At 40.0% G+C, this 26,604-nt stretch overlaps 1 protein-coding gene across 8 annotated transcripts; it reads right to left on the bottom strand.

Annotated features, from left to right (window-relative positions):
• Window positions 1–2,299: 2,299 nt before the first annotated feature.
• Window positions 2,300–25,543, bottom strand: PRC1 (protein regulator of cytokinesis 1). 8 transcript variants are annotated; one of them, XM_010986766.3, is made up of 15 exons: window positions 25,399–25,543; window positions 17,519–17,651; window positions 17,171–17,293; window positions 15,206–15,439; window positions 14,961–15,131; window positions 14,385–14,534; window positions 13,935–14,082; window positions 13,009–13,145; window positions 10,641–10,736; window positions 9,388–9,534; window positions 9,078–9,188; window positions 6,645–6,755; window positions 5,402–5,578; window positions 5,038–5,079; window positions 2,300–3,476 (listed from the first exon to the last, which is right to left on the bottom strand). In XM_010986766.3, exons 1-15 carry the CDS (start codon window positions 25,407–25,409, stop codon window positions 3,405–3,407), a joined length of 1,863 nt encoding a protein of 620 aa, XP_010985068.1. In that variant the 5' UTR covers window positions 25,410–25,543; the 3' UTR covers window positions 2,300–3,404. The 8 variants fall into 8 exon arrangements, with proteins under 8 accessions (XP_010985068.1, XP_031296435.1, XP_064336655.1 ...); XM_031440575.2 differs by having other exon boundaries at window positions 5,479–5,578; XM_064480585.1 differs by having other exon boundaries at window positions 2,300–5,079.
• Window positions 25,544–26,604: the final 1,061 nt, after the last annotated feature.

Here is a 26,604-nt window from a genome sequence, read left to right as displayed (position 1 = left end):
CAGTATAAACTTGTTCTTTCATCTATTTTATATATAGTCGTTAGCATCTGCAAATCTCAAACTCCCAATTTATCCCTTCCCACCCCCACCCCACCCCTCCCCCCCATAACCATGTTTGTTTTCTGTGTCTGAGTCTGTTTTGTAAATAAGTTCATTTTTTTTTTTCAGATTCCACATATAAGTGATATCATATGGTATTTTTCTTTCTCTTTCTGGCTTCACTTAGGATGACACTGTCCATGTCCATTCATGTTGCTGCAAATGGCATTTTATTCTTTTTTATGGCTGAGTAGTATTCCATTGTATAAATATACCGCAACTTCTTTATCCAGTAATCTGTTGATGGACATTTAAGTTACTTCCATGTCTTGGCTATTCTATCTAGTGCTGCTGTGAACATTGGGGTGCATGTATCTTTTTGAAGTAAGGTTCCCTCTGGATATATGCCCAGAGTGGGATTGCTGGATCATACGGTAAGTCTATTTTTAGTCTTTTGAGGAATCTCCATACTGTTTTCCATAATGGCTGCACCAAACTACATTCCTACCTCATTTCTTTTAATAAATGAGTTTAGCAAGGTTGCAGGATGGAGAGCAATATACAAAATTCAAATGTATGTCTATATACAGGCAAATAACAACCAGACATTCTAATTTAAAGATACCATTTACAAGAAATATGAAATACTTAGGGATAAACCTGACAAAGCTATAAAAGATCTATACACATGACCTACAACATATTCCTGAGAAATGAAAGAAAACATAAATAAAAGGAGATATATGCCTTGTCTGTGGGTCATCATGTCAGTTCTCCCCAAATTGGTCTATAGAATTAATGCAATGCCAACAAAAATCCTACCAGATTTTTGGTAGAAATTGACAAGCTTTTTCTAAAACTCATATGAAAATGCAAAGGACCTAGAACAGACAAAATAACTTTTAAAAGTACAAAGTTGGAAATCTAACATTGTCTGATTTCAAGAATTAGTATAAATCTACAGTAATTAAGACAGGGTAGTACTGGCATTAGGACAAACAGATTAGTGGAACAGAAACTCACACATACATGATAAACTGATTTTTGAAAGCGGTACATAGGCACTGCAGTGGAGAAAGTTTAGCTTTTCAAGTAATGGTGCTGGACAACTGGGTATCTGTATACAAAGAGAATGATCTTAAAGCCACACCTGGAGCCATATAGATAGATACATATAGAACCAAAATGGATGGATCCGACATAAATGTAAAATCTAAACTTTAAGCTTCTAGGAGAAAGTCTTCATCATCTTGGGTTAGGTAAAGATTTCTTAAAGCAACAGTAGCACAATCCAAAGAACAAATGGACTTCATCAAAATTAAACCTCTGCTCTTCAAACACACTAAGAATGAAAGCCTGAAATAAATTGTTTTACATCAGTTATACTAACAAGAAAAAAAAAGAATGAAAGACAGGGACAAGATCTTTGCAAACATACATCTGATAAAAGGAGTTGTAGAATATAGAGTTCTCAAAACTCAACAGTAAGAACACAACTCAGTTTTTTAAATGGGCAAAAATAGTGAATAGGTACTTCACCAAAGGTAAGAATGATGGCAAAGAAGCAAGTGAAAAGATGTTCAACATCATCAGTCATTAGGGAAGCACAAGTTACCACGAGACAGCACTGCACATCAACTAAAATGGCTAAAATAAAGACTGACCATACCAAGTGTTGGAAAAGATACAGAGAAATTCATACTTTCATACATTACATGATTCTACTTATATGAAACTCTAGAGAATGCAAACTCCTCTATAGTGACAGAAAGCAGAGTGGTGATGGGGTGGGGATGGAAGGGAGGACTTAACAAAGGGGCTTTGTAAGGAAGAAACTTTTGGGGGTGACAGTTATGTTAAGTAACTTGATTTGATGAAACTTGATGGTTTCTCACAGGTAGATATGTCAAAATTTATCAGCGTATACAGGTTAAGTATGTGTTTTATAATAAATACAAAGGTGGCTTAAAAAAAAGCCAGGCTGCCTAACCCTATTAAAGCCAGTCCTGTTAATGACAAATAGCAATGAAACCAGAAGTTTCCTAATAGTACCTCAGCCTCTGTACATCAGGAGTTAGGCTTTTTATTCCTCTCAGAAACTTTTCTCAGAATAAGATGTTCTTTAGAAATACACAAAAGAATGAAAATCATCCTCTCAACTAAAAATTTCTTGTATGTCATTTTAATCTTTTGTTTTCCAGACAAAACCAACCAAAAAGTGATCTGGGGAAAAAAATGAAAACATACCACAATATATACATTTTGAAACACAAGTATACACATTTTAATTTATTTTTAAGAATATATTTATATTTTAAAATCAGGACATGTATACGTATGACTAAACAGCATGGCCGATGCAGACCAAATCCACACTGGTTAAGCTTTGAGAACCATTCAATGTGCTGACAGTAGTACTGGCGCAGGCAGACAGAAGAATAAATACTAGTGCTTTGGGGAGCACAGTAGTGATTGGCAGGGTAGGTAAAGAAGGAGCCTCATCGTGGACGCTAAAGCAGGAACAACTCCCCAGTACTGACATGTGCAAAGTTCCAGCTCTCCACGACAAATGGCCCAACCCATCCAGCCTCCCAACATGGCTGGCAAAGGGAGAGGGGTACAAGAACTCAGGCATAAGGGGCACAGGGATCGGGGAACTGGACCCAGAGGAAAACTGAAGTAGAGTTCAGACAAGCATGTGTATTCATACACATACCCCAACAAAGGGCAGTGCCCTATATAACAGAACTGTACACAATTTAACAGAGGCGCTTCCAGCTTCCCTGTCACCTCTTTGGCAGTGAGTTAGGCCATCCCAGGTTCTGACACACAGACATCTTCATCAGGAGGAAGGCTGTCCTGTGTGGTGGGGAAAGGCCTTTAGGTGAGGGCAAAGCTATTGTAGCTATAGCATTAATTGAACATGCCTAAACAAAAAAGATGTTAATTGCTAATTATAAGTGTATGAGCCAAAAATTGCTTCATGTCCCATACCCCAGGGCTGGGCACAGTCATTTTCCTACACAATGGCGAAGTATATGTAATAAGCCCTTGATGTGCATTAGCAAGTAGAATTTGGGGTAGGGAAAGAAATTAGGTTCATCTGCTAAAATTTACACTTACTGCTAGGAACTAAGTTTTAATGTATTTCTTGAGTCAAAATAAAACCAAGTATCTAAGGACCCACTAAGCCCTATGTTGGACTTTCACCTGTAACTCATTCACTTCTGTAAGTTAGGCCCATGGAAATGGAACTTGTCCAGGCTCTCAAGCACACCTACGCTGAAGAAACATTAAACCACCCCTGTATAATTAGGTCCAGTCTAGGCACGGGAAGCCTCAGCTGGCTGACTGATCAGGGCTTCTCAGGACTGGATGTTGGTCGAATTGAGGATTCGAGAAGTAGCATCAGATTTGGAAGCCTTTGAAAGTTCTCGCTGTTGAAAAATAAGTAACATCAGTGGCAGTACTGCCCCCCCCAGTTCATGCATGCCCCACCCTTGTTAACATGGGTTAAGTGTCAACATAAGGCCCTCTGAGGGCTGTTTGTCTAAGACAGTGGTCCCTAGCCCAGCACAGGCTGTGTTAGGAACAAAAGGTGAGGGCCTCTGAGCACCATTATATTAGATAAGCGTGTGCACATATGCCCTTGACCCCTCTCCTCAGCCAGTACATTCTGTAAAACCTTACAGAAGAGAAATCCCTTACACTTCACAAAGTACTGAGTTGTCAAGCTAGATAGGCAATAAGCTTTGCTCTTTTGAGCCCTTTATGAAACAATGGGCCAGAGCATATATCTACCAATCCCTGGGGCTGAGGGCCTTGTAACCTGCTGGTGATTTGATCTCATGCTGGAGCACATGGTATAGAAGTAGAAGACAGAGCATGAATGATCACTGAGAAAGACAGATGTTAGTAGAGGTTAGTCTATTGGCTTCAGTGCTGCCTGGCAGAGTCTACCAGCCATAGCAAACAAAACCAGAAGAATCTCCCCCAGTCCCAGCCAGAGGTAAACAGACATTTAAGCCCCAAGTGTAGGAAATGGGACTTGGCTGAAAAAATGGAAAAGAGAAAGCTAGACTTTGTCCAGCAGTCAGCTAGCCAGAATGACAAGCAGCCACTTCTATAGGCAGAACCACACCAGTTAAGTAACTTGAAAAAAGTAACAGAATATGAAGCATTTCATTGCTCAAAATGAGCTGTAGCCTTGGGCAGCTGTCACATTCTCCATCACTGTAGCAAGAAAGTTGACACCCTAGGCTTTAAACTCAGTATCCTTCCCAAGGGTGAAGGGCAGCCTCACCTCTCAGTAGGAAGACACTGAGGGAAGCGAGAACAGACATTGTTAAGGAAACAGCACTACAGTTAAGTGTCGGCAAATATGGAGTAGGTTACTAGGAGCCAAAGAGCATTGTGGGAAAAAAATACTCTTCTAGTGACTCATATATATGCTAAATTAGCAGCTTAATATGGTAGAAACAGGCAAAGGCAAAGAAATGAGCATTGGCTAGCTCAGAGTAGACAGAAAGTTGGCAATTCAGCTCTGAGGGGTTAGTAAGATATATATACTCCAGGAAATAATCAGCACACAGGCCAAGAACCTCGTAGGCAGCACACAGCTGGGGCCCTCCTCCCCACGTGATGGGGCCTCTATTCTTTCCAGCACATTGGAGGCCTTTAATGTCACAGCTGGGGAGGGTGAAGGTTTTCTGTTGTGAAATAACATGATTAAAAAAAATTTGCCTGACTTTAAGGTGGGGCTGAGAATCCAATTCAAGTCTGAACAAGTTAATCAGGTTAGTCTGTTGGGAACTAAAACAGATATTTACCATTTTTGAAATCTGTATTAGGAATTACTGCTTTCTTAAAAAAAAATTTATGATAGTACAGCTGAGATTATTGGTTAGTGTAGCCCTGTGCCCAGATGGGAATGAAGCCAGCAGACGACAGATCAGTTTGGAAAAGGGACATGGGACATGCAGGGGTTGCCATACAGACCTGAAGCCCAACAGTGGAGCTGTCAGAGAGGGACGGATCCTTCTAAGAACAAAGAATTAAGACAATTACCAAGAACTCCACCAAGAGAGCACCAGGGCAGTGATTAGAAGGGTCACCTCCTGCAGCCAGGGAATGGTATTTCTTAAGCAGAAGGGTCCGGGTTAAATGTCTGGTTGCTGCTGCCATCTTCCTATTTACCCACCTCAAACCACCCCCACCTCATGCCACGGTCAAGGCAGGAAAGGGATTCTCAGCCTCCAAAGAACTGTCCTAACTAATAGCCTGGGTGCCCTTGGGAAGATACCCACTCTGCCCCAACTGTGTGCTCCCCAGAGACTGGTAGATATTAGAAAAGGTGAATTACCGCAAACTCAGAATAGGTGCTGGCAACAGAATTAATGCTGAAGTTGCGTCGGAGGGGGGCCGAGTCAGGGTACCCACCGCTGAGGATGCTGCCATTGAGTTCCTGGTTCTCCTTGTTGGCTCCATGCTTGATGCTGTGAGGTGTTTTTTTCCCCGAACAGGTGGAAGTGAGGACTGGCTGTAGAGGAAAGAAAGATCAATGTATCAACCTTATAATGACTACACACACACTAGCTGTCAAAGGCTGGATACCATCTTTATATTATTCATGTGTCTGTAATCCTATACTTCTACTTTAAAAAAACCAAATTTTTAATGATTTGCAGAACACCTATCTTGTGTGTAGTCTGTAAAATACTTGTAAGACTGAACACATTTTAGCATATACTCCCCCACTACCCCTCTCCTTGTGCAAGAGTAATTGGGTCTAGTGATCCAGTGTCACTGGGCTAGAACCCACATGCAGGGACTGAAGACCAGGCTTTGAACTGAGCCTACAGAGACCACCACCTGCTCTTCAGTTTCCCAGTCACATCCCCAGTGCTTCCCATGATACTAGTGGGGCTCAGAATGACCATGCTCTTCTTTCTCTCATTTAGGTTTTGACAGATTAGCTAGCTTACATCTGTCAACTCTCAGCATCTCAATGATAACCGAATCCAGGGATCTTAGAAACTGGAACAAGTAGGTGGGGCCCTGTGTAGCTGAACCACACTGACTCCTTTTTGTCAGCTACATCTGATGCCTACAGTCCTACCCTATCTTTTGCCTGACAGCTCTAGCCTACTCACAAGGAATGTGCCCAAGCCAGATAAGTTCCTTACCAACTTTGACCCTTGCCTTCATCTGGTATGGAAACTAGAAGAATGTCTTTTGCTGATGCACATGATTAATGGTCATAAGACCCTGAGAGAAGGAAAACTGCCTGGTTCCTGTCAGTATAGATGTGCCTCTCCCTAGTAGTTAGATGCTGTTTTTAGCTTTGGCCCTTTTAAATCCCCCTGTTCCCCCTTCAGCATGGCGTACAGCTGCTAATGCCTTTGGATCATTGGCCCAATCCTGTGGGTAAATTACCCACAATAAACTTCATAATTGCACTTTATGGAGTTGCCTGCTTCATTTTTTGGTCTCAAAGTTCCTTCTCAGTCCACAGGATGTTATTCAATATCATTCCTCCCAACAGGCCCTGGAGTACATAGGTTGGGGCAGTGCTGGGGATGTGCCTGTACACAGAGCATACTAACCTTGCTGCCAGAAGGTGGAAGTCGAGACACAGGGGAGCGGTAGACTGTCCCCGCAAAGACAGGCCGAATGCTACTGTTGGCCGTAGCGTTGGACATGGTGGTAGTGTTCAGCTATGGAGAAGAGCAGAGGTTAATGATGTGAGATAACATACTTAGTAACCCATCCCTACACTACAGAGAAGCGAGAATGGGAAGCAGTCTAAGATTGTTTTCATGGTGAAGAGCTTCCGGGAAACCTGTGAAAAGTGCTGAAAGTTCCATCTAGCAGATGAAAGTTAGACAGACACCTATCAAATGACCCAGCCATATCACTCCTGGGTATTTACCCAAGAGAAATGAAAGCATATATCTATACAAAGACTTACACATAAATATTTATAGTTGTTTTATGTGTAACAGCCAAAAAACTAAAAAGAAACCAAGTATCCATCAACACAGGCAACTAGATAAGCAAATTGTGGTATATGCCTCCAATGGAAAACTGCTTAACCATAAAAAGGAGTAACCTACTGATACATGCAACAACACAGATAAAAGAAGCCAGACATTAAAGTATACATACTGTATGAGTCTACCTGTTTACAGAAAATGTTAGAAAATACAAAATAATCAACAGTTACACAGCAAAGCTGCAATTGCCAGGAGTGGGTCAGGGTGGTGACTGGGGTAAAGGATGCAAAGGAATACAAAGAGGTAAAAGGAAACTTTGGGTGTGAAAGTATGTTCACTCTGTTGATAGTGGTGATGGTTTCAAGGTGTATACGTATGTCACAGCTTATTAAAGTATACACTTTAAATATTATGTGTCAATTTTACTCAGTAGAGCTGTAAGCTTTTTTTTTTTTTTTAATTAGAAAAACTCTAGGTAGATGAAAAACCTTCAGTGGGATAGCAAAACTATTCAAATACAAGACACAAACTAAGAAATCCAACATAGGAAAGTACCTCTGTGGTCTTAGGTCATGGATAGATTATTTGCAAGGTACAAGAAGTACAAGCCATAGGGAAAACAGAATGAAAGCATTTCACTGTATTAAAATTAAGAACTTTTTGTTCATCAACAAAATACTATAAACAGTAAAAAGACAAGATACAGAAGACATAAAAATGCTGAGAAAAGCTATTGTAACACAGCCGACAAGAATATACACAAGAAGTCTTATAAAACTTGTAAGAAAGAGACAAATGTTCCAAAAAAAAGAGCTTCAAAAGATTTCTCAGCAAAGAAAATCCAGAACTGGGTTAATGAACAAGGCAAAGGTTCAACTTCACTAGTAATTAGGAAATTGTAAACTAAAATCATGAGATATTACTTCACACTCATCAGTTGGGCAAAAACTTTAAATTCTGAAAATACCACATGTTGGCAAAGACTGGAGCCGCCGTAACAGTGAGGCACTGCCACTGGAGGCATAACCTGTGATAACCACTCTGGTGTCACAGACTGAATGGTTAGTGCAGCCACGACTGCAGACGTGTCTTAATGCAGCACTCCTGAAAGCCAGGGCTGCCTCACTTATCTTTGTATTCTCAGCATCTAGTATAGAGGTCCTCAAACTTTTAATGAAAATGCAAACCTTTCTAGAGTTAAATATTATAACACATGTTTAAAAAATTTGTCACACTATTTTCATAATAAAAAATTAACTACTTAAAAAATAATAAAAAATAAATAAAAATTAAAAATTAACTACTTAATATTAAACAATAGGGAACTAGTTTAATAAATGGCATTATGTCAAAACAATAGGCAGTGAATAATGAGCATGTATTTGGAGACAGTTTGGTGCTATGAAAAAAAAAATCACAACCAATACCAAGTAGGGAAAAAAGCAGAAATCAAAATTATATACATGATCTCTACTTTGTAAAAATACACTATTTTTAAAAGTTTTTTTACAAAAGCAGGAAAAACACATATTCTCAATGGTTGTCTTGGAGTTACATTACAGGCAATTTTTAAAATATTTTTAATACATTATAAAATATGAGTTGAGGAAGAAAAAGGAAAATAATGCTCCCCTTCATTTATCAGAGAGGAAATAAGGAAGGAACTCCCTGATTTCCTGCCCTAGAGATTAAAGAGTATTAGGTATTCCATTTCCTAAGCACAAAGGCTTCTTTCACATAGTGCCATGGTCACTTGTTGGAATTATAGGCTGAACCTCTGAAGGATTTTGTCATTATAAAATGTTGGCAGGTACTGGCCCTCTGAGTTTAATCCAGCCTCAAACACTGGCACACATCAAAGCTGGCCACTCCTTGACTGTTGCTGTCAAGCCACTACTCAGGATTAAACTCTCTAAAATGGACTCAACCTGGAAGGCTAGAAAAACCCTTTCCCATCTCTGCAGGACAGAAGGCAAGAGATGGGCAAGAGCCGTAGCCTCAAAAATGCCTCGTACATGGCAGCTCACGGGGTCTCGTGTTTACCTTGCGCACTTTGCCCGGCGTGCTAGGTGCTAGTCCTCGTCGCTTGCTCGGTGTTCGCGGAGCGCTGCCATAGAGCATCTCTGTCTCTGTTTGCTTCTTGTTCTTCAGTTGCTGTGTGAAAGTCAGAGCAAGTGATAAATCCCAGAAGGAGAACAAGTCTGAGATAGGGGCAGAGGCAGGGCCAGAAATCTAGTACAAGTCCCTGTGCCCAGAAATGAAAAGAGCTGCCATGACTTCTTCAACCAACCTAGAGCCCTGGCAGAGATGCTGGGCTGCTCACTCATTATCTTCCCAAATTGGGTTCACTTACTCTTTCCTGCTTGGCTCTCTCTTTCTCCAATCGATGCATCTCCCATTGTTCTGTTACATACTCCATGAATTTCTGTCCGTTCACCACAAATGCCTTTGAATGCTCCTGCTCCCACATTTCAATCCGTGCCTTTAACTCCTCTTCCAGCTGAGACCAGAAACAAGGACAAGTTAATTACTTCAAATCTTTGGTTGTGAAGCCCAAAGAATGCCTCCTCTTTCCCCAGAGTATCATTAGTATGACTCAGGTAACTGGACCCACGTGGGAACAGGTTAGAGTCTCAGGATGGTTCATTCATAATACACATGAAGGTGGGAAAAGGCAAGAACCCAGAATTGACCACTAAGGTTTTGGTGCCTGAAGCTGGAGGCAGCAATGGGGAAGACCAACAACGTTAAGGAGACAGTATGCACTAAGAGCAGCACTATCTGGGTTCCAATCTAGAATCTACCTTTTACTGGCTGTGAAAAGGTAGGTAAGTTACTTAAATTCTCAGTGCCTCAGTTTCCTCATCTGTAAAAATGGAAATACCAATCTCATAAAAATGTTATGATGATTAAATGAATTAATAAACAGGAAGCACTCTGAAATAGTACCTGGCACTTAATTTGATAAATGCTAAATATTGTTATTATTATTATTAAAGTAGAGAATAGTAATAAGTCCAAAGCACTTTCTCAGAAGGTTATCTTGTGTTATGGGCTGAATTATGTCCCCTGCCAAATTCGTATGTAGGAAGTCTTATTTCCCAGTACCTCAGAATGTGGCTTTATTTGGATACAGTGGTAATTAAGGTAAAATGAGGTCATTAAGGTGGGTCCTAATCCAACATGACTGGTGGCCTTATAAGAAAAGAAAATTTGGACATAGACACATACGAAGGGGGACTATGTGAAGATACAGGGAGAAGACAACCACCTGTAAGCCAGAAGAAAGTCCTCCCTCAGAAGAAACAAACCCTGATGACACCTTCATCTCAGACTTCTAGCCTCTAGAAGTGTAAGAAAATAAATTTTTGTTGTTTAAGCCACCCAGTCTCTGGTACTTTGTTATGGTAGCCCTAAAAAGCTAATAAAACTGGATATCCAGTTGCTTATACTAGGAAGGCACAGTATGTACTTAACTATCCTTGCCTAAGCTTTGGAAGTGAAGACAGTTTTAGGGCAAAATGATTTAAACCACAGGGTATACAAGAAGTGAGGATTTTGTAGCCAAGTATCAAAAATTCTTATCTGGCGTTGTCCCTGGATTACCTTAGGGAGTGTTTTTTGGAGCTTGGCTCGTTGCTTTTCTTCTTTTAGAAGATTTCCTCCACGATTTGTAAATCGACTTGGATCTGAAGCTTTTCTCTGTGAAAAATACATTTTAAATTAGAGTAAACCCTGGACTATCAGATCAATCACTTCTGCTAAGAATCCTCTCTCATAAATGGAGACATACCATTAAGAAAACTTCAGAGTTCTGCATTCCCATGTACTCTTAGCAGTGAGAAATGGTGGCTTTCTAAGGAGGGAGTGGGGTGTGAGCACTCCTGGGCATATGTAAGATCATACACTGAGGGTACAGGAAAACTATTGTTTCCTTTTTAATCTAAAAAGTAAGACAGGCTTTAATACTTATTGCACAATTTCACTGCTCCCTTTACTGGTTCAGATGTCTCTGATGGGAAATGGGGTATGTAGGGGATGAGGCGGAGGTCTCCACTCAGAGGCCCTGGTGGTGCCACCCCTACTTGCTCACTCACTTCTAGCATATTGAGACGACGCAGCTTAAATGTACTCAGTTGTGGAGTTCATAGATAATCTGCTTTCTATGAAATTAACCCTCACAAAATGGACAAAAAATGTAAAATGCTGGGCTTCTTATTCTTTTTAACTCTTCTTTTTTGTTATTCTATAGTGTATACAGCATATGAGAATAGTAATATAAGCATATAATTTATAAATATAAATTAGGTGAAATACACTCAAAAATAAGTACAGATAATCAGAAAAGTTTAGAAACAATCTTGACAATTTGGGGGCCAAACTCTTAAAGAAATTGTTTCCCTTCCAGACTACTTGATTGGTAACTGCCTATAAGCAAAAACTAAAGAGAATGGTAATTAGTTTCTTATTTTTTCTTAAATACTGGCATGTAAACAAGGGTTGCTTATTTGGCTCTTTATTGGCTGTGTGTGTGTGTGTGTATCGTTTTGAGATATAGTTGATTTACAATATTATGGAAGTTTCAAGCGTACAACATGGCGATTTACAGTTTCTGAAAGTTATACTTCATTTTTGGTTATTATAAAATATTGGCCACTATTCCCAGTGCTGTACAATATATCCTTGTAACTTATTTATTTTATACATGGTAGTTTGTACTTCTAAGTCCTCTACTCCTATACTGCCTCTCCTCCCGTCCCTCTCCCCACTGGTAACGACTAGTTTGTTCTCTATATCTGTAAGTCTTTCTTTTTTGTTACATTCACTAGTTTGTCTTGTTTTCTAGATTCCACATGTAAGTAATAGTATACAGTATTTGTCTTTCTCTGACTTATTTCACTAAGCATAATAACCCTATATAGGTCCATCCATGTTGCTGCAAATGGCAAAACTTCATTCTTTTTGTGGCTGAGCTCTTCATTGACTTTTACTCCTCCTCCTCGCTTTCAAACAGAAGTAGTAACTGAGAACTAGAACACCTGTTCTTCAACAGCTATGAGCTCTCATACAGTTCTCTCTACTTCTGAGTCCTAGTTTCTCACCTGTAAACTTGAAGGAATTTGAAACTCAGGATTCTCTAAAAGCCCCTTCAAGCTCTAACAGGGAGAAGTATGAACCTGAAAATGGGTCTCCTTGAATTTCATGCCTGAGGTTCCTCACTTGTCTCATCCTAGTCCCAGCTCTGAACTCTAAAATCCTCTAAGGGAACCTATCTATTCATGCTAAGTCTATGAGAAGAAAAGGAATTCAGAGTACACAAACATGCCCTAAAACCCAGGCAATTTTCTAAGGAAACAGCAAAAGTTGGAAGAGTACAGAATGTTAGTTGCCTGTCCCAACATTCATTCTCTCCTTCCTTAGTGACAGAACCTGAATTTATCTGCAGTAGCACTTCTCTCAGACTTGCCAGCAGTTGGTGCGGCACTTCAGCAGAGGTGCTGTGAAGAGAGCCTGGGAAAAGCCCTTAGAGCGGGTGGAGGGGCAATGCCTCCGTGTTCCCTCCTCTATCACGCTGCTGGAAACACTACAGTGGGAGCTTGAGCCGCCTTGGACCTGAGGACAAGACCCACCCCTTAGTGGTTGAGGAACTATAAGCTGGAGAAGCCTGGGACCCCACTGACTGTGGAACGGCCATTCCTGCCCTGCATGCACTGCCCACCTCTAGACCTCCTTTATGCAAGAAACTTCAGCCTTACTGAAGGCATTAATTTTGGGTTTTTCTCTTATATGTTTCTGCATATAAGCTTGACAAATACAGATGGGTGTGAGCAGTAATTCACAGACTTAATGATAAAGACAGAGTTTTAGAAGGCTGGTAAACAGCAGAAGAAACAGGCCTTTGACTCTATACAGGGGATGCTTTCTTAACACTTCACTGTACTCTAAGGAAAACAGACAAAATCTAGGGCAATACCTCAAACTCTAAGAAAAGCCTCCAGCTTTCTTCCCACTTCTGGACACCTTCAAAGAGTTCTTTGTGAACCTCATAGTAGTTTCTTAACCGCACAATCTCGGCATCATGGAGCTGGAGCAAATTTTCTGTGTAGTCCTCTGCAAGATATAGGTCCAGTAAGTTTCAAAAACTTCCTCTAGTATTTAGTATCCCAATTTACTAATCCCTCATCCTCTGAAATGGAAATAGATTTTTCTTTTTTATGGTAAAAATGATACATGAGTAAGTATCTGTTGTGGATAATAAAAGCCAGGTTTGCCACCATCAGCCTGGTGGGACTAGAGTGTGGACTAAAAAGACTAAGATTCTCAAAACTCTGTGTCATCTCTTGCTTTGTCTTAGGTTTCTTTCACATTCTTCCTTTCTACCCTGCCCAATAGAGGGCTGAGTCACAGAATATGTCGAAAAATGTTGAACTTAGTAAAGACAGCATCATCTTTACATTCAGTTCAGGTCAGACTAGAACTCCACTGGCCCCGGGAGTCATGCTCCACAGGCTCAAATGTGGGCTCTGCCATTTACCTGCTGTGTGTCTCTGGGTTAAGTTGTTTAACATTTATGTGCCTCAGTGTCTCATCTCCTGACATGAGAATGAAGTGAGATAATCCTGCTAAGAGTCTGACATTGCACCTGGCATACAGTAAGCACCTGATAAACTTGAGCTTCACAACTACTGGCTACAGTGATATACTGCTTCAGAAACCAAGAGATCTCTTATTTCCCAATAGTACTTGCAAATACTTATTTGAACAGGAATGGCAATTTATGCTGAATGGCTTGAAAAGGTAGCTGTATCTGTTCAGCAGAGGAAATACTTCCTGGTGAATGTCCGCACTTGTAAAAGGCAAGTGAGCAGGCCACAAGAAGAGCGACGCTTCTGTACTAACCAGCATAGTAAGGGGCAAAAGCTTGTCTCTGCTCTTGGCTATAAAAACACTGGTCCCAGTACTGAGCCAGCTCTACTCGTATTGCCTCAATCACTTTCTTCATGTTTTGCATTTTCAGTTCTTCCAACCGATCCACTTCTAATTGCAGCTGAAACAAAGAGATCTATTAGAGGTGCTTGTCATACATACTTGTATGTTCATATACATTTGCAAAAAATTTTCCCCTCTTTTAATAAAACTACAATACAAAACCACAGAGGCAAGTCAACACTTTATACGATATCACAAGAATCAGAAACCTAAGAAACATACACAGAAAATAAAAGATGAGCAGGCTACTGCCACCCTTTCCTGATGCTTGTCTTAAAAACAGGCTGACTCACCGCTGAAGCTGGTAAAGAAATCAGACTTGATACCAAATGCTGACCTGGAACCCTTTGGGCTTCTTACCGCTTTCCTGACCTTGGCCTTTGACCCAGTCATTAGTGTGGCCACAGCTTCTCTCTCTTCTGCAGGTATTTGCAACCTATCCCAGAGCTCTCGTATCTGAGCACGCAGCCCCTCACACACTGCTTCATTTTGTGATTTTCGCATTTCCAGCTGTAGCAAGAAAAGCCAGCAGTTACAGAAAAGACAGCAGCACAGAGACCTCCCACAGGTTACATCTGTACCCACATGGAGAAGCACTTTTACAAAATTGTGAAGAGGTGTGTTTTCACGACTTCTGAAAACAAACCATAAGGCTGTCATTATGGAAAGATCCCCAAGGACTAGAATTCAAATTTTTAATTAAAATATTTTTTTTCAATTAAACAGTAAGCTAATTCAAATAACTATTACTATTTCATCCAAAGTCTCAATTGTATATCCTTAGAGCTATATATAAGGCTTTTTTGTTTAAAAATAAATCAAGGTTGTACATCATATAATACTATCTCATTATCTTTAACAAAGGAAAAAACTGTCAGTTTTCTCAAATTGCCAGATATCATGGAGATCCCAGGCCATAATATGAGCAGACATTACCTGCCGTAGCAACTTCTGTAGTGTCGCAATATTTTCCAAAGATAAACAAAAGGCATCTTCATCTTCACACACCACATCTCTTTCAAAGCTTGTGTCCGGGGTGTGATCTAAATCTTCCATACACAGTATGATCTGTCTCTTTATGTTGACAAACTCCTCACGCCTAGACGCCTATAAAAGAAAATGATTACAAGATACCTAGAGGAAAATCAAATAGCTTTACAGAAACATGAATGTAAGCATACCTTTGTTTCCCTTAAAGTTGCCACATGTTGTCTGAACTGGCTCAGCTCTTCTAAGCTGGGAACTGAGGTGCTGTCGACGTCATAGTGGGGCATGCAAAGAATTTCACACAGTTCTTGATCTTGTTCTTGAAGTAGTTTCAGTTCTTGTTTTCTCTCCCTTTTCTGTTTTCGCATCAGTTCTACCTGAGTGCGTAAATCCTTTTCTAGTTGTAAGATAGTTGTCTCTCCTTCTTCCTGTATGAGACAAGGTACCATTGTTAAGGTTCAAGTGGAAGTGGGCTAGGATGACAGACTTTTACTTTAACTTACAAATAAGTCAATTCAAAGATAATAGAATATGGCACAAATAGGGTCCCCTAAGGAAGGTCTCCATTATGGAAAGGTACTAGGGCACTTTAACAAGAGGTAAAAATTGGTTGGAAAGCTTGCTTTGAGTTACCTATAGGGTAGTATATTCATTTATTTTTTATTTTACCATTTTATTTCTATTTGGGAGGGTTAGGTTTATTTATTTATTTATTTTTAAATTTTTTAAATGGAGGTACTGGGGATTGTAGTATATTTAGCTCATAACTAAATGCTTATCCCAATAATCCTAAAAACATTACCTAACTAATAAAAATAAATTTACTACTCCTTGCTCTTCTCCTAAATGTTAAGCAGAAGGAAAAAAAGTGGCAGTTGGGGGGAGGGTATAGCTCAGTGGTAGAGTGCATGCTTAGCATGCACGAGGTCCTGGGTTCAATCCCCAGCACCTCAATAAATAAATAAATAGACCTAATTACCTCCCCCCACAAAAAAATTTTTTTAAATAGTGTTAATTTAAAAAAAAAAAAAAAGGGAAAACGACAATAACAAAAAAGAGGCAGTTACATGTCCTATAAATTTCATTCAACATTGGTGAACTAAAAACTGTGATGTAATTTAAGGGAGATGTACCACTGTATTACCAACTTGTTATCCAATTTCACATTAAAGGTTTAAAAAAAAAGACTAAAGAAACTATTTTATCCAAAATCAATGATCTTTATACCATTTATGTTGATTTCAGAAAACTCTACTGATATCACAGTCAGCCTGATTACTCTTGGCTAGCAGATACGAATTATCTTTAACCTTTAAAGGCAGACTCCTCCTCCTAGGCTGACTCCATCTAGATACCCAGGCAGCTCTTCCTGTAACAGGGAGATGGACTGGAGACCTTATTAGTACCTCATTAGCCATCACATGCTGTCCCTGCACTACATCTATTCTAATTACCTTTCCAAGTTCCATTTCTGTCTTTATTTTTATGTTCCCAACACAGTTTTTACTGGTTCTAATCAGGAATATGTTTTGGGGCTCCTGTCATTCATGTCATGCTTGCTGGTGTCCTCATTCAAGCCCTAATGTGCTGGAACACAGTACAACAAGGTACACAGATAAACATGGCACACTCTGAATTTGACTATGCTTTCCTGATACTCCAGCTGCGGAGACATTTCTTCTCATGGCCATTCTGGCTGGTTCAGTGGTGTGTAGCTTTGGATATGAAAAAAACCACAAAGGCAGGCTTTCTGGGTAACTTTTCCTTATATCACTGGTCACTTTTGTTTCATAGGTAGCCCTTTTTATTTTCTTTCAGAGAAGAATGGAATGATACCATCTATGCCTAGCTCAGAGTTAAAAAAAAGAAATTTTATGTCCTACAAACTGATAGTAAGAGGAAGCTTGTTTTTGATTAAAGCATTGCAACACTTATTGCTGCAGTTACATGTCCTATAAATTTTATTCACCTCTCAACAGGGCAACTCTTTACATAAGTGAAAATTACTTTGCTGGAACCAAGTAACTAGGCAGCACGTTCTCCCCATTTCTCATGTCCAGTGTCAGCCCTGTGAGGAAACTTCCCTCCTGCAGCCCTAAGTCAAAGTTCTTCCCTAAACCTCAGACCCAAGCAGGATCCCCTGACACCCTGCTGTGTACCTGAAATGGCTCGACATGTAGCTCGTTGCACAAAGTATTCAGCTCTTTTTGACAGATGGATATGCTTTTGATGAGTCTTTCCTTCAGGCTTTCCTCTTCAGCAATCATCATGTCCAGGAGGTCCTACAAGACAGAAAACAGTCCCATAAAATTTTCGGTTTCTCATTGGCCTCAAACAACAAATAACAGCAAAACCCTCGTAATTTCAAATTTTTAAGAAAGGACTTAAAAACAAACAAAATCAGGAAGAGCCTGTGATACCCTAGTGTCACTCTATATGCTATCTTAGATGAGACAGCGACATCCTCCCCTGTCCCACTGCACAGAGACCATTACTACTCAACTCACCTTGATGTGTTTCTTTACAACCTCAGTTCTCTGTAACCGCTGGTCCTCTGGAATGCCAATCAATTCCCATATTTCCCGAAGGTGATTCAGGGCTTTCTGGAGACATACTATGGACTCCTCTGCCAGCACCTCACTAAAAAGCAAAAGAGAAGCCCGCTACATGAGTTACTGCCTCCAGACTAAAAGCAGTATTCTTAGGAACTAAACAAACTAGTTTCTCAGTGGGTTCAAGGCTAAAACAAATTGAAAACAAGCTTTCAGTTTAACTCATCTTTAACTACTCCCCTCTCCTTCTCCCTCCAAATACCACAACACTGGCAAAGCAAAATTCAGTATCATATTACACTGTGGAAGTTCAGTCTTCTGAATAATACTCAGAATCTGGACTTTCATCAATGGTTCTACCTATGGCAGTACAATAAAGAATTTTAAATGCTTTTGTTAAAGAAAAGCCAGACAAAGATATCAGTAAAACAAAACCCCCATCTAACACCAGAATTTGCTGGTGAGAAGCTCCTATAAAATAGCTGGCAAGTTACCATGATTTTGTTGCTGTTCTTTATTTTTTCCTTCCAGTTTTATTAAGCTATAATTGATATATAGCACTGTATAAGTTTAAGGTATACAGCATAATGACTTGTTTTACATACATCATGAAGTGAATTATCACAATAAGTTTAGTAAACATACATCATCTCACATAGGTAAAAAAATTAAAAGAAATACAAAAAAATTATTTTTCTTATGATACTCTTAGGATTTAGTCTCTTAACAACTTTCGTAAATAACATACAGTGGTGCTATTTATTATGTTGTACATTCCATCCCTAATACTTATAACTGGGAGTTTGTACCTTTCGACTGCCCTCATCCAATTCCCCTTTCCTCCCATCCCCAGGCCTCTGGTTACCTAAGCCTCTGATCTTTTTTTTGTGAGTTTGTTTGTTTTTGAAATATAATTGACCTATACACTATGTTTGTTCCTGTTACAGAATATAGTTATTCAGTATTTCTATACATTTCAAACGGATCACCACAATAAGCACCATATAAAGATATTATATAGTTATTGATTATATTCCCCACACAGTACATTTCATACTCATGACTCATTTATTTTGCAACTGAAAGTTTGCTTCACTTATTTCTTCTCTCCCTTTAGCCCCCTACCATTCTTGGCAAATACCTGTTTGTTTTCTGTATCTTTTATTATGTTTACATTTTGTTACGTTTTGTCATTTGTTTTGTGTTTTTAAATTCCATATACAGGTGAAATCACATAGTATTTGTCTTTCTCTGACTTATTTCTCTTAGCATAATGCTCTGGGTCCATCCATGTTATTAGAAATGGTAAGATTTCATTCTTTTTTATGGCTAAGTAATATTGCATTGTGTGTGTGTGTGTGCATACACATCTTCTTTATTCGTTCTATTGATGGGCACTTAGGTTGTTTCCATATCTTGGCTATTATGATTAATGCTGCAATGAACACAGGGGTGCATATATTTTTTCTCATTACAGTTTTTGGCTTTTTTTCGATAAATATCCAGAAGCGGAATTGCTGAATCATATGGTAGTTCTATTTTTAATTTTTTGAGGAAACTCCATACTGTTTTCCACAGTGGCTACACCAATTTACACTCCCACGAACAATGCACAAGGGTTGCCTTTTCTCCACATACCCGCCAACACTTGTTATTTGTTGTCTTTAATAACATGATCCTGATAGGTGTGAGGTGAATATCTCATTATGGTTTTGATTTCTATTTCCCTGATTAGTGATGCTGAGCATATTTTCATGTGTCTGTTGGCCATCTGTATGTCTTCCTTGGAAAAATGTCTATTTAGATGCTCTGGCCATTTTTAAATCAGATTTTTTTTTTTAAGGTTGAGCTGTATAAGTTCTTTGTATATGCTGGATATTAACCCCTTGTCAGATATATTGTTTTCAAATATCTTCTCCCATTCAGTAGGTGGCTTTGCTGTTGTACTTAAATTATAACTATTAACTTACAGAATGGCTAAAATTAAAAAGATAATCATCAAGTGTTGGTGAGGATACAGAAAAGCCAAAATTTTCATATACTACTGGCTGGAGAGTGAACTGATACCACCACTTTAAAAACTGTTGACAGTATCTGCTAAAGCTGAACCCAGCAGTTCCATGTCTCTATACATACCCAGCAGAAATGCACACATATGTACCTTTGTATGTACTATAATGATCAAAGCAGCATAATCATAATAGCACGAAGGCAGAAACAACCTAGATGTCCATCAATAGAATGCAAAAATAGTACATTCCTACAATGGAATAATATAGAAATGAATACAAAACATGGATAAATCTCAGAAACTTTATGTTGAACTATGCTAAATGAAAGAGGTCAAACACAAAAAGACTACATACTATGTGATTCCATCTTATGAAATTTTTAAAAAGGCAAAACTATAGTGAAAGGAAGAAAGCAAATGAGCTGCCTGAAATTAGGGCAGGGGATCAACTGCAAAAGGGCACAAGGAAACTTCTTTAGGGTGACGGAATGCTTCTAGATCTTGATGGTGATGGTGATTATGTAACTGTATACAATGACCAAAACTCAAACTGTACAAGTAAAATGAGTCAATTTTACTGTATGTAAATTACAACTGAAATTTTCAAGAAAAAAAAAAGGTAAAAGAAATAACTAATGTAGAAAAACAAAAACAAAACAAAAAGTTGGGGAAGAGGAAGAAAAACAGTCTGAGCAAAAGAAGTCAGATAACGCAAGCATCTTTCACTATGTGGTTCCATTTATACAAAGTTCAAAAACAGGCAAAACTAAGCTTCGCTTTGACAAGTCAGAATAGTGGCAGTCATTGTCCCTGGAGGTGGTGACTTTTGGAAAGGGCACAAGGAGGGCTGGTTATACCATGTATACTTTGTGAAAATCCATCAGTTTTGCATTTGATTTTTATACATTTCTGTATGTATGTTATTCTTCAATTACAAAAAATTTATTTAAAAAAATTATTCATTATTTATCTGGAATACAAATTTAACTGGGTGCCTTCTGTTTATCTTTAAAAAAAAAACTTTACTTAAATATGCTAACCCTTAATCTGCTTCATACAATGTTAAAGAACACATTTTCTCTCCTTTCTTGGTACAACTGGATAACAAAGAGACTGGTCTGGCGCCAGAGAAACTAGAATCTGGATGTGCTTTGCTATCAGTCAGCAGGGAGGCCAAGAATAAGTCACTGAAGCTCTGTGTGCAAATGATGAGCCAAGAGGCTCTCACTGTCCCCTTTTCTGTCTCAGGTTATTCAGTGGTTCTGAATCACCAGCTTAGATCCCCAAGGACATCAGTTTCTCCATAGGTTTTTAATATATTTACACCCAAGACATTTCTTTAGCCAAGAAATCCAGTTTAAAGGTTGCCTGTCCTAGTAGGAGAAAAGCTTTTGCACAATTACCAGATGGCATCAATACCCATATAATGAATAGTGTTTAAAAGAACTGACTGTTCTCCATTCATTTTAGAAATGTTAACAGGTAATTAAGTCATTTAATCTCAATTAATCAAAATTTAACTAAAGTGCTTCCTCAGGCAAATAATCCCTTTGTACTCCACTTTTAAGACAAAAGAATGCACAAGTCAAAATCCTGATTTTAGCATTTTATTTAAAATAACCTATAAGATCTAAACTGTGGCCAATATTTAGTCTGCAAAGCCTTAGAGTTGAGCCAGATCAGCCTGGGCCAGTCCTGAGGGGCACGCCTTCCGAGAATGCTCTACAGCCTTTGTTCTCCAGTCTGGTTGCCCCTCCATCTCCAATTCTCACCAATCTCCACATAACAGCTAGATTCTCATGAAAACAAAATCCAATCAAGCTCCTGCTTAACTTCCAGCTTCCCACCACCCTCAGGAAACATAGTATAACCAAACACCTTCAAAGGAAGGGCCTTCTAAAACTGTTCTCCAAGTCTGTCACTTAACCCCTCCTACCTCTCACCCCCTAAAACTCCAGCCAGCTGAACTTGCCAAGTGTCCCCTGCAGAGTCCCCCTCACTCAACCACATGTAGCTCTTGGTTTCTGAACAGCCTTGCTTCTGCACATTACCTTCCACCTGCTTGTGGAAAGCTGCAGATTCCTCACAGTCATCCCCCAGCTAGCAGACCATAAACTTCAGGGCAGGGACCATCACATTGTATCCATCCTCATTTTACCCCAGTGCACAGTAATTATCTAATAAATGTAGAACAAATGGCCTAGAATTCCTGCCAAAGGTTCACTATGTTTCTAACTTCTACCTACCTTAAGAATGTATGAGTTCTCAGATAGTGACAACAGATTTACAGGCAGTGCCGCCTAACTCTGTAAGACATCTAGAAGGTAAAGTGATTACTTTCTCAACAATTAAAAATCTGGCACAACAGGCAAAGCATCTGAATAGATGCTTTTTCTCCAAAAAAGATATACAAATGGCCCACGAGCACATTCAAAGATGCTCAACATCATTAGCCACCAGGGAAATGCAAATCAAAACCACAAATAAATACCACTTCACAGCCCCTAGAATGACTATAATAAAAAAGACAGTAATAAGTGTTGGCATGGATATGAAATTAGAACTTTTGTATACTGCTGGTGGGAATGTAAAATAGTACAGAAGAGTCGGAAAACAGTCTAGCAGTTCCTCAAACAGTTACACATAATAGTTACTATACAACCCAACAATTCCATTCCTAGGTATTTACCCAAGAGAAATAAAAACATATACTCACACAAAACTTGTACACAAATGTTACAGCAACATGATTTATAATAGCCAAAAAGTGGAAATAACCCAAATAGCCATCAACTAATGAATATATGATATACCTATACAATGGAATAATATTTAACAATAAACCTTGAAAACATTATGCCAAGTGAAAGAAGCCAGTCACAAAAGAGGACATATGATTCTATTTATTTGAAATATCCAGAATAGGCAAATCTATAGAGACAGAAGTGGATTAGTAGTTGCTGAGGGCTGGGATTCAGGGGGGTGGAGGAGTGTGTAAAAAGAGGATTAACTGCTAATGGGTATGAGTTTTTTAAAGGAATAATAAAAAATGTTAATTCATTGCAGTGATAGTTGCATAAATCTATGAATACACTAAGAATCATTAAATTGTACACTTTAGGTGAATTGTACAGTATGAGGATTATATCTCAATAAAGCTGTTATTTTTAAAACTCTGGAACATAATCTGAAGTTTTAAATTTGTGACTTAATTGAAAAACTTAGATATGATCACTAATTCATTTAGTCAAACAAATTACTTCTACAAAAATGACATGAAATTAGGATAAAATTTATAATCTCAAATCCAGTTAAAACCAAGACAAACATCTATACAGCAAATGTACTGCTAAACTCCAGCAAATGGGCAACTAGAAGCAGTATTTACACAATTTGCTATAACGAAAAATTTAACCCTCCTTCGGAGCTAATAACTTAAACAAATCTGATTTGGTTGGAAAATGGGTGTTTGGAATTACCACATGTTCTAGAAATTGCTCTCATGACAGTACAGTTTTCAAAGAATTAAAAAGCTATTGACAACATTCCAATTGTATGACTGAATCCTAGTATCATCCCAACACCTCTTTCTTACATCCTTGCCATTAGCCATACTTTCAGAAGAGCCAGACTCTCACTCCTCCCTATCTCTGCTGTTACCTCCCTGGTCCAGGTCGCCACTGTTATCTCTTGCCTGTACTACTCCCCTGGCCTTTTAACTGGTCTCCCTGCTTCTGCTTTGGCATCCCTAAGCTTATTGTCTATACAGGAGCCACAAGGCTCCATGCCCTCAAAATCTTCCTATGATTCCCTCTCTTGGAGGAAAAGCCTCTGCCTTTACAAAGGCCTCCAGAGCCCTCTACTCCAGTCACACTGGACTCCTAGCTCATTTCAGCACTATCCTACCTCAGGCATTGATTGGCATTTGTTATTCCCTCAACCTAGACTGTCTTCCGCTACATGTCCCATGGCTTGCCCCTTGCTGCCTTTAGAAGATGATCTTTTCTCAAAGATCATCTTCTCAGGGAGGCCTTTCCTGGCCAATCTCTTTAACCCTGCAACTCCCCTATCCCACACCTTTCTCTGCTTGATTTCTCTCCACTTATTACCATTTAACGAATAACTTGATGTTTCAAAAAAGTTGTATGATTTTAAGATGCCTCAGCACAATCATAGTGAATAATAATTATCATGATACAATTATGTACCGCTTTGCTACCTGGTTTCAGGTAATTCCCCAAAAGGTGCAAATTTGAGATTTTTTAAATAATACATCACCAAAAATCTAAGTGTGCTTACAAGAATACCACCCAAGAATACAAAAGTTGTAAAAAGGGCCGATTTTTTCTCTTGAACCTAAGTCACTAAGACTGGAAGATACTGCAAATGGACCTCTAAATAATTTCCTACCTTCTGACAGCAGTCCACTGATACACTGTCCTACTTTTTCTCTAAAGCCCTCCTGAGAAGTTTTGTTAAGCTCCTCTGTATAACCTGCTTCAGGAAATCGACAGCCAATGGTTAATTCAGTGAACAATCTGATAACCATGACATTCTCAAGCATATTTTTCATAGTCCTTTTTAAATATGAATACCTGAAATTCAGATTACCCCAAAGTCTGGTTTTGTTAGTAGAGTAATTCTAGTTGCTCTTTTAAAGCCTAATTATATCTGTCAGCCGAACCAAAATTATCTTTTCCTCCTCTTTCATTCACTCTTGAAAGCAGATGCCTGAACAATCCAAACACTGTTCATGAACTTGGGGTAAATTTCCTATAAAATGCCATTTAAAACTTCAATAGTCCTCAGAACGTGTCATTTGTTTAAACCCAAAGCAGCTTAAATGAGCTGTTTTTTAGTTAATATTTGGAATCCACAGCCTTATACCTGAAATCTGCTGTTCCAATGGTACCAGTGATTTGTACTCCACTCCCAAACTCCCGAGAGCAAGCATTTGAAAAGGAACGGTTGGAATTAGTAACCATGGAAGAAAGAACCTTACAGAGCCATACATCAGTTTGACCAAAAACAAGTTATTTAATAATGAATCATCCAACGCTTCACCCACTACTTTCCGAAAATAAGGCTAACATTTGAATCGCTTTTAAGACAAAAGTCCTATGCATTGACATTATTTTAGAGATGAGCAAACTGACCATTCAACATCTTTGCCCAAAATCACGAGGCTGGTAAGTGGCTGGTCCCGATTTGAAGTTGGACACTCCTTTCCCAGCACCGCTTGAGGAGTTGTTACAACAACCGGCAAAGAATTCTTTTAACCGGAATTTCTCAACTTGCAAAAAAACCAAGCTATCTTTCCAATTCAAGTAAAGTGTTAACACTGTAACACAGATACATCGAAAAACGATAAATTAAAAACTTAACGGCTTTATTTAAAGAAAAATGAACTGTGACCGTAAAAGACTCAGGACTTAGAACAAGCCATCGGTGCTAAGCAGCAGCACCTGAGACGTTTTGCGGGCGGGGAGGGTGGGGCTCTCCCAAGCCGGCTCTGACCGCCGAGCACCCGGGGCGCTGGGGACAAGAATAGCCTCCCAGCCCCACCGCGTCTCCCTCGCACCTGCGCTCCTCCCGCACCCGGGCGTTGGGGCCTGCGGGAGCCCTCGGCCGCCGGAAAGCTGTGCGTCAAGTAGGGCCTCCGTACCGCCAAGCCCGCTCACCGCTTCCCAGCCTCACTGGGGCGCCAGCTGACGTGACACCCAGGCCCCGGGCCGAGAGCGGCCTCTCGAACCCCGCACCGGCGGCGCACCCGGGATAGGCGTCCCTCCCTACGGCGCCGCCTCGATTCCTCCTAAACCCTCACCTTCTCCTCATGACGGACGCTCCAAACAGGCGGGCGTCGAGGACCCCGACCTTCTCGACGCGGGCCAGAGTACAGTAACCACCCGCAAGCGCCGGCGAGCTCGCTCCCGGTCGCCGCCCGCGAGCCGTTAGGCCTCTGCAGGATTTCAAACCTAACGCCGCGACGGAGGAGCCCCACGATTGGTGCCCCGGCCCGTCGCTCCTCGCTAAGCCCCGCCTTCTCCCCGCCCTCCGGCGCTCCGGGACTTGGGGCGGAGGCTCGCGCAAAGGACGTGGGAAGCTCTAGCTCACTGGCTGGAGATGGAATCTGCGCCTGCGCCCGCGCGCGGCTCGCTTTCCTCGCTCCGTAGTAGTCAGGACATTTCGTATCCTCCTCGCGAGCCGGCCACCTCGTCGGAGCCCCACCGGGCCCCCACGCAGTTTTGATTCCAAGAGCGCGTTGCCGCCCAGAGGTCGCCGGGTCTCCCCGGCTTGGCGCGTAAACGGTCTCACTGCCCTCAGCCTGCGGGTGGCAGGAGCAGAATTTAACAGAAAAGCCTGGTGCCTTGTTTCCCTCGCTCATTGGAGACTGACCTTTGGTGGCAATTCCTCCAGATAAAGGAAACCGTGCCCTAAAGGGGAAGGGAAGGGAAGGGACATTGAACCCTGCTCACCGGCCTGGTACCTTTCTAGGCGAGTGATCCCATTTAATCTTAACAGTCCTGCTAGGTATTATTGCCATTTTACGGGGGAGGAATCCATCTCAAAAAGGTTTGAGTGATTTGTCCACGTAACGATTGGTAAATTTAAAAAATCATGGTTTTCTTTCAAATTACATGGGTGTATATAATTGTTACATGAAAATTTAAAAACTTAAGGGGGAAGGTATAGCTCAGTGGTAGAGCGCATGCCTAGCATACATGAGGTCCTGGATTCATTCAATCCTCCACACCTCCATTAAAATAAATAAATAAACCTAATTACCTCCCTCCAAATATTAAAAAGAAAAAAAAAAAACCTCAAAAGCGACAAAGTACTTTTGTATCCTTACTGCATGCCTAAATGCTTATACTTTTTTCCCATTTTTTCATGGTTGCATAATATATTGGTGTGTAGATTCATAATTCAACAATTTTGCTATTGATGGATATTTAGATTGCAGTTTGTACAAATAAAGGTCTTCATACCTGTATCTTTGCATCATTTTCTTAGGGTTGGTTCTTAGAAG

The sequence above is a fragment of the Camelus dromedarius genome, chromosome 29, assembly GCF_036321535.1.
Source record: "Camelus dromedarius isolate mCamDro1 chromosome 29, mCamDro1.pat, whole genome shotgun sequence".
Classification (NCBI taxonomy): Eukaryota; Metazoa; Chordata; class Mammalia; order Artiodactyla; family Camelidae; genus Camelus; species Camelus dromedarius.
Note: the sequence above shows the minus strand (reverse complement) of the source record. Positions and strands in the feature narration are given on the sequence as shown.

Excerpts from the sequence above, each read along its gene's own strand:
- PRC1 (XM_064480585.1), bottom strand. Across the intron at positions 17,294-17,518 it reads TTGTAAAGAAACACATCAAG|GACCTCCTGGACATGATGAT; the intron begins GTGAGTTGAGTA and ends TCTGTCTTGTAG. Across the intron at positions 9,189-9,387 it reads AGAGAGCCAAGCAGGAAAGA|CAACTGAAGAACAAGAAGCA; the intron begins GTAAGTGAACCC and ends ACTTTCACACAG.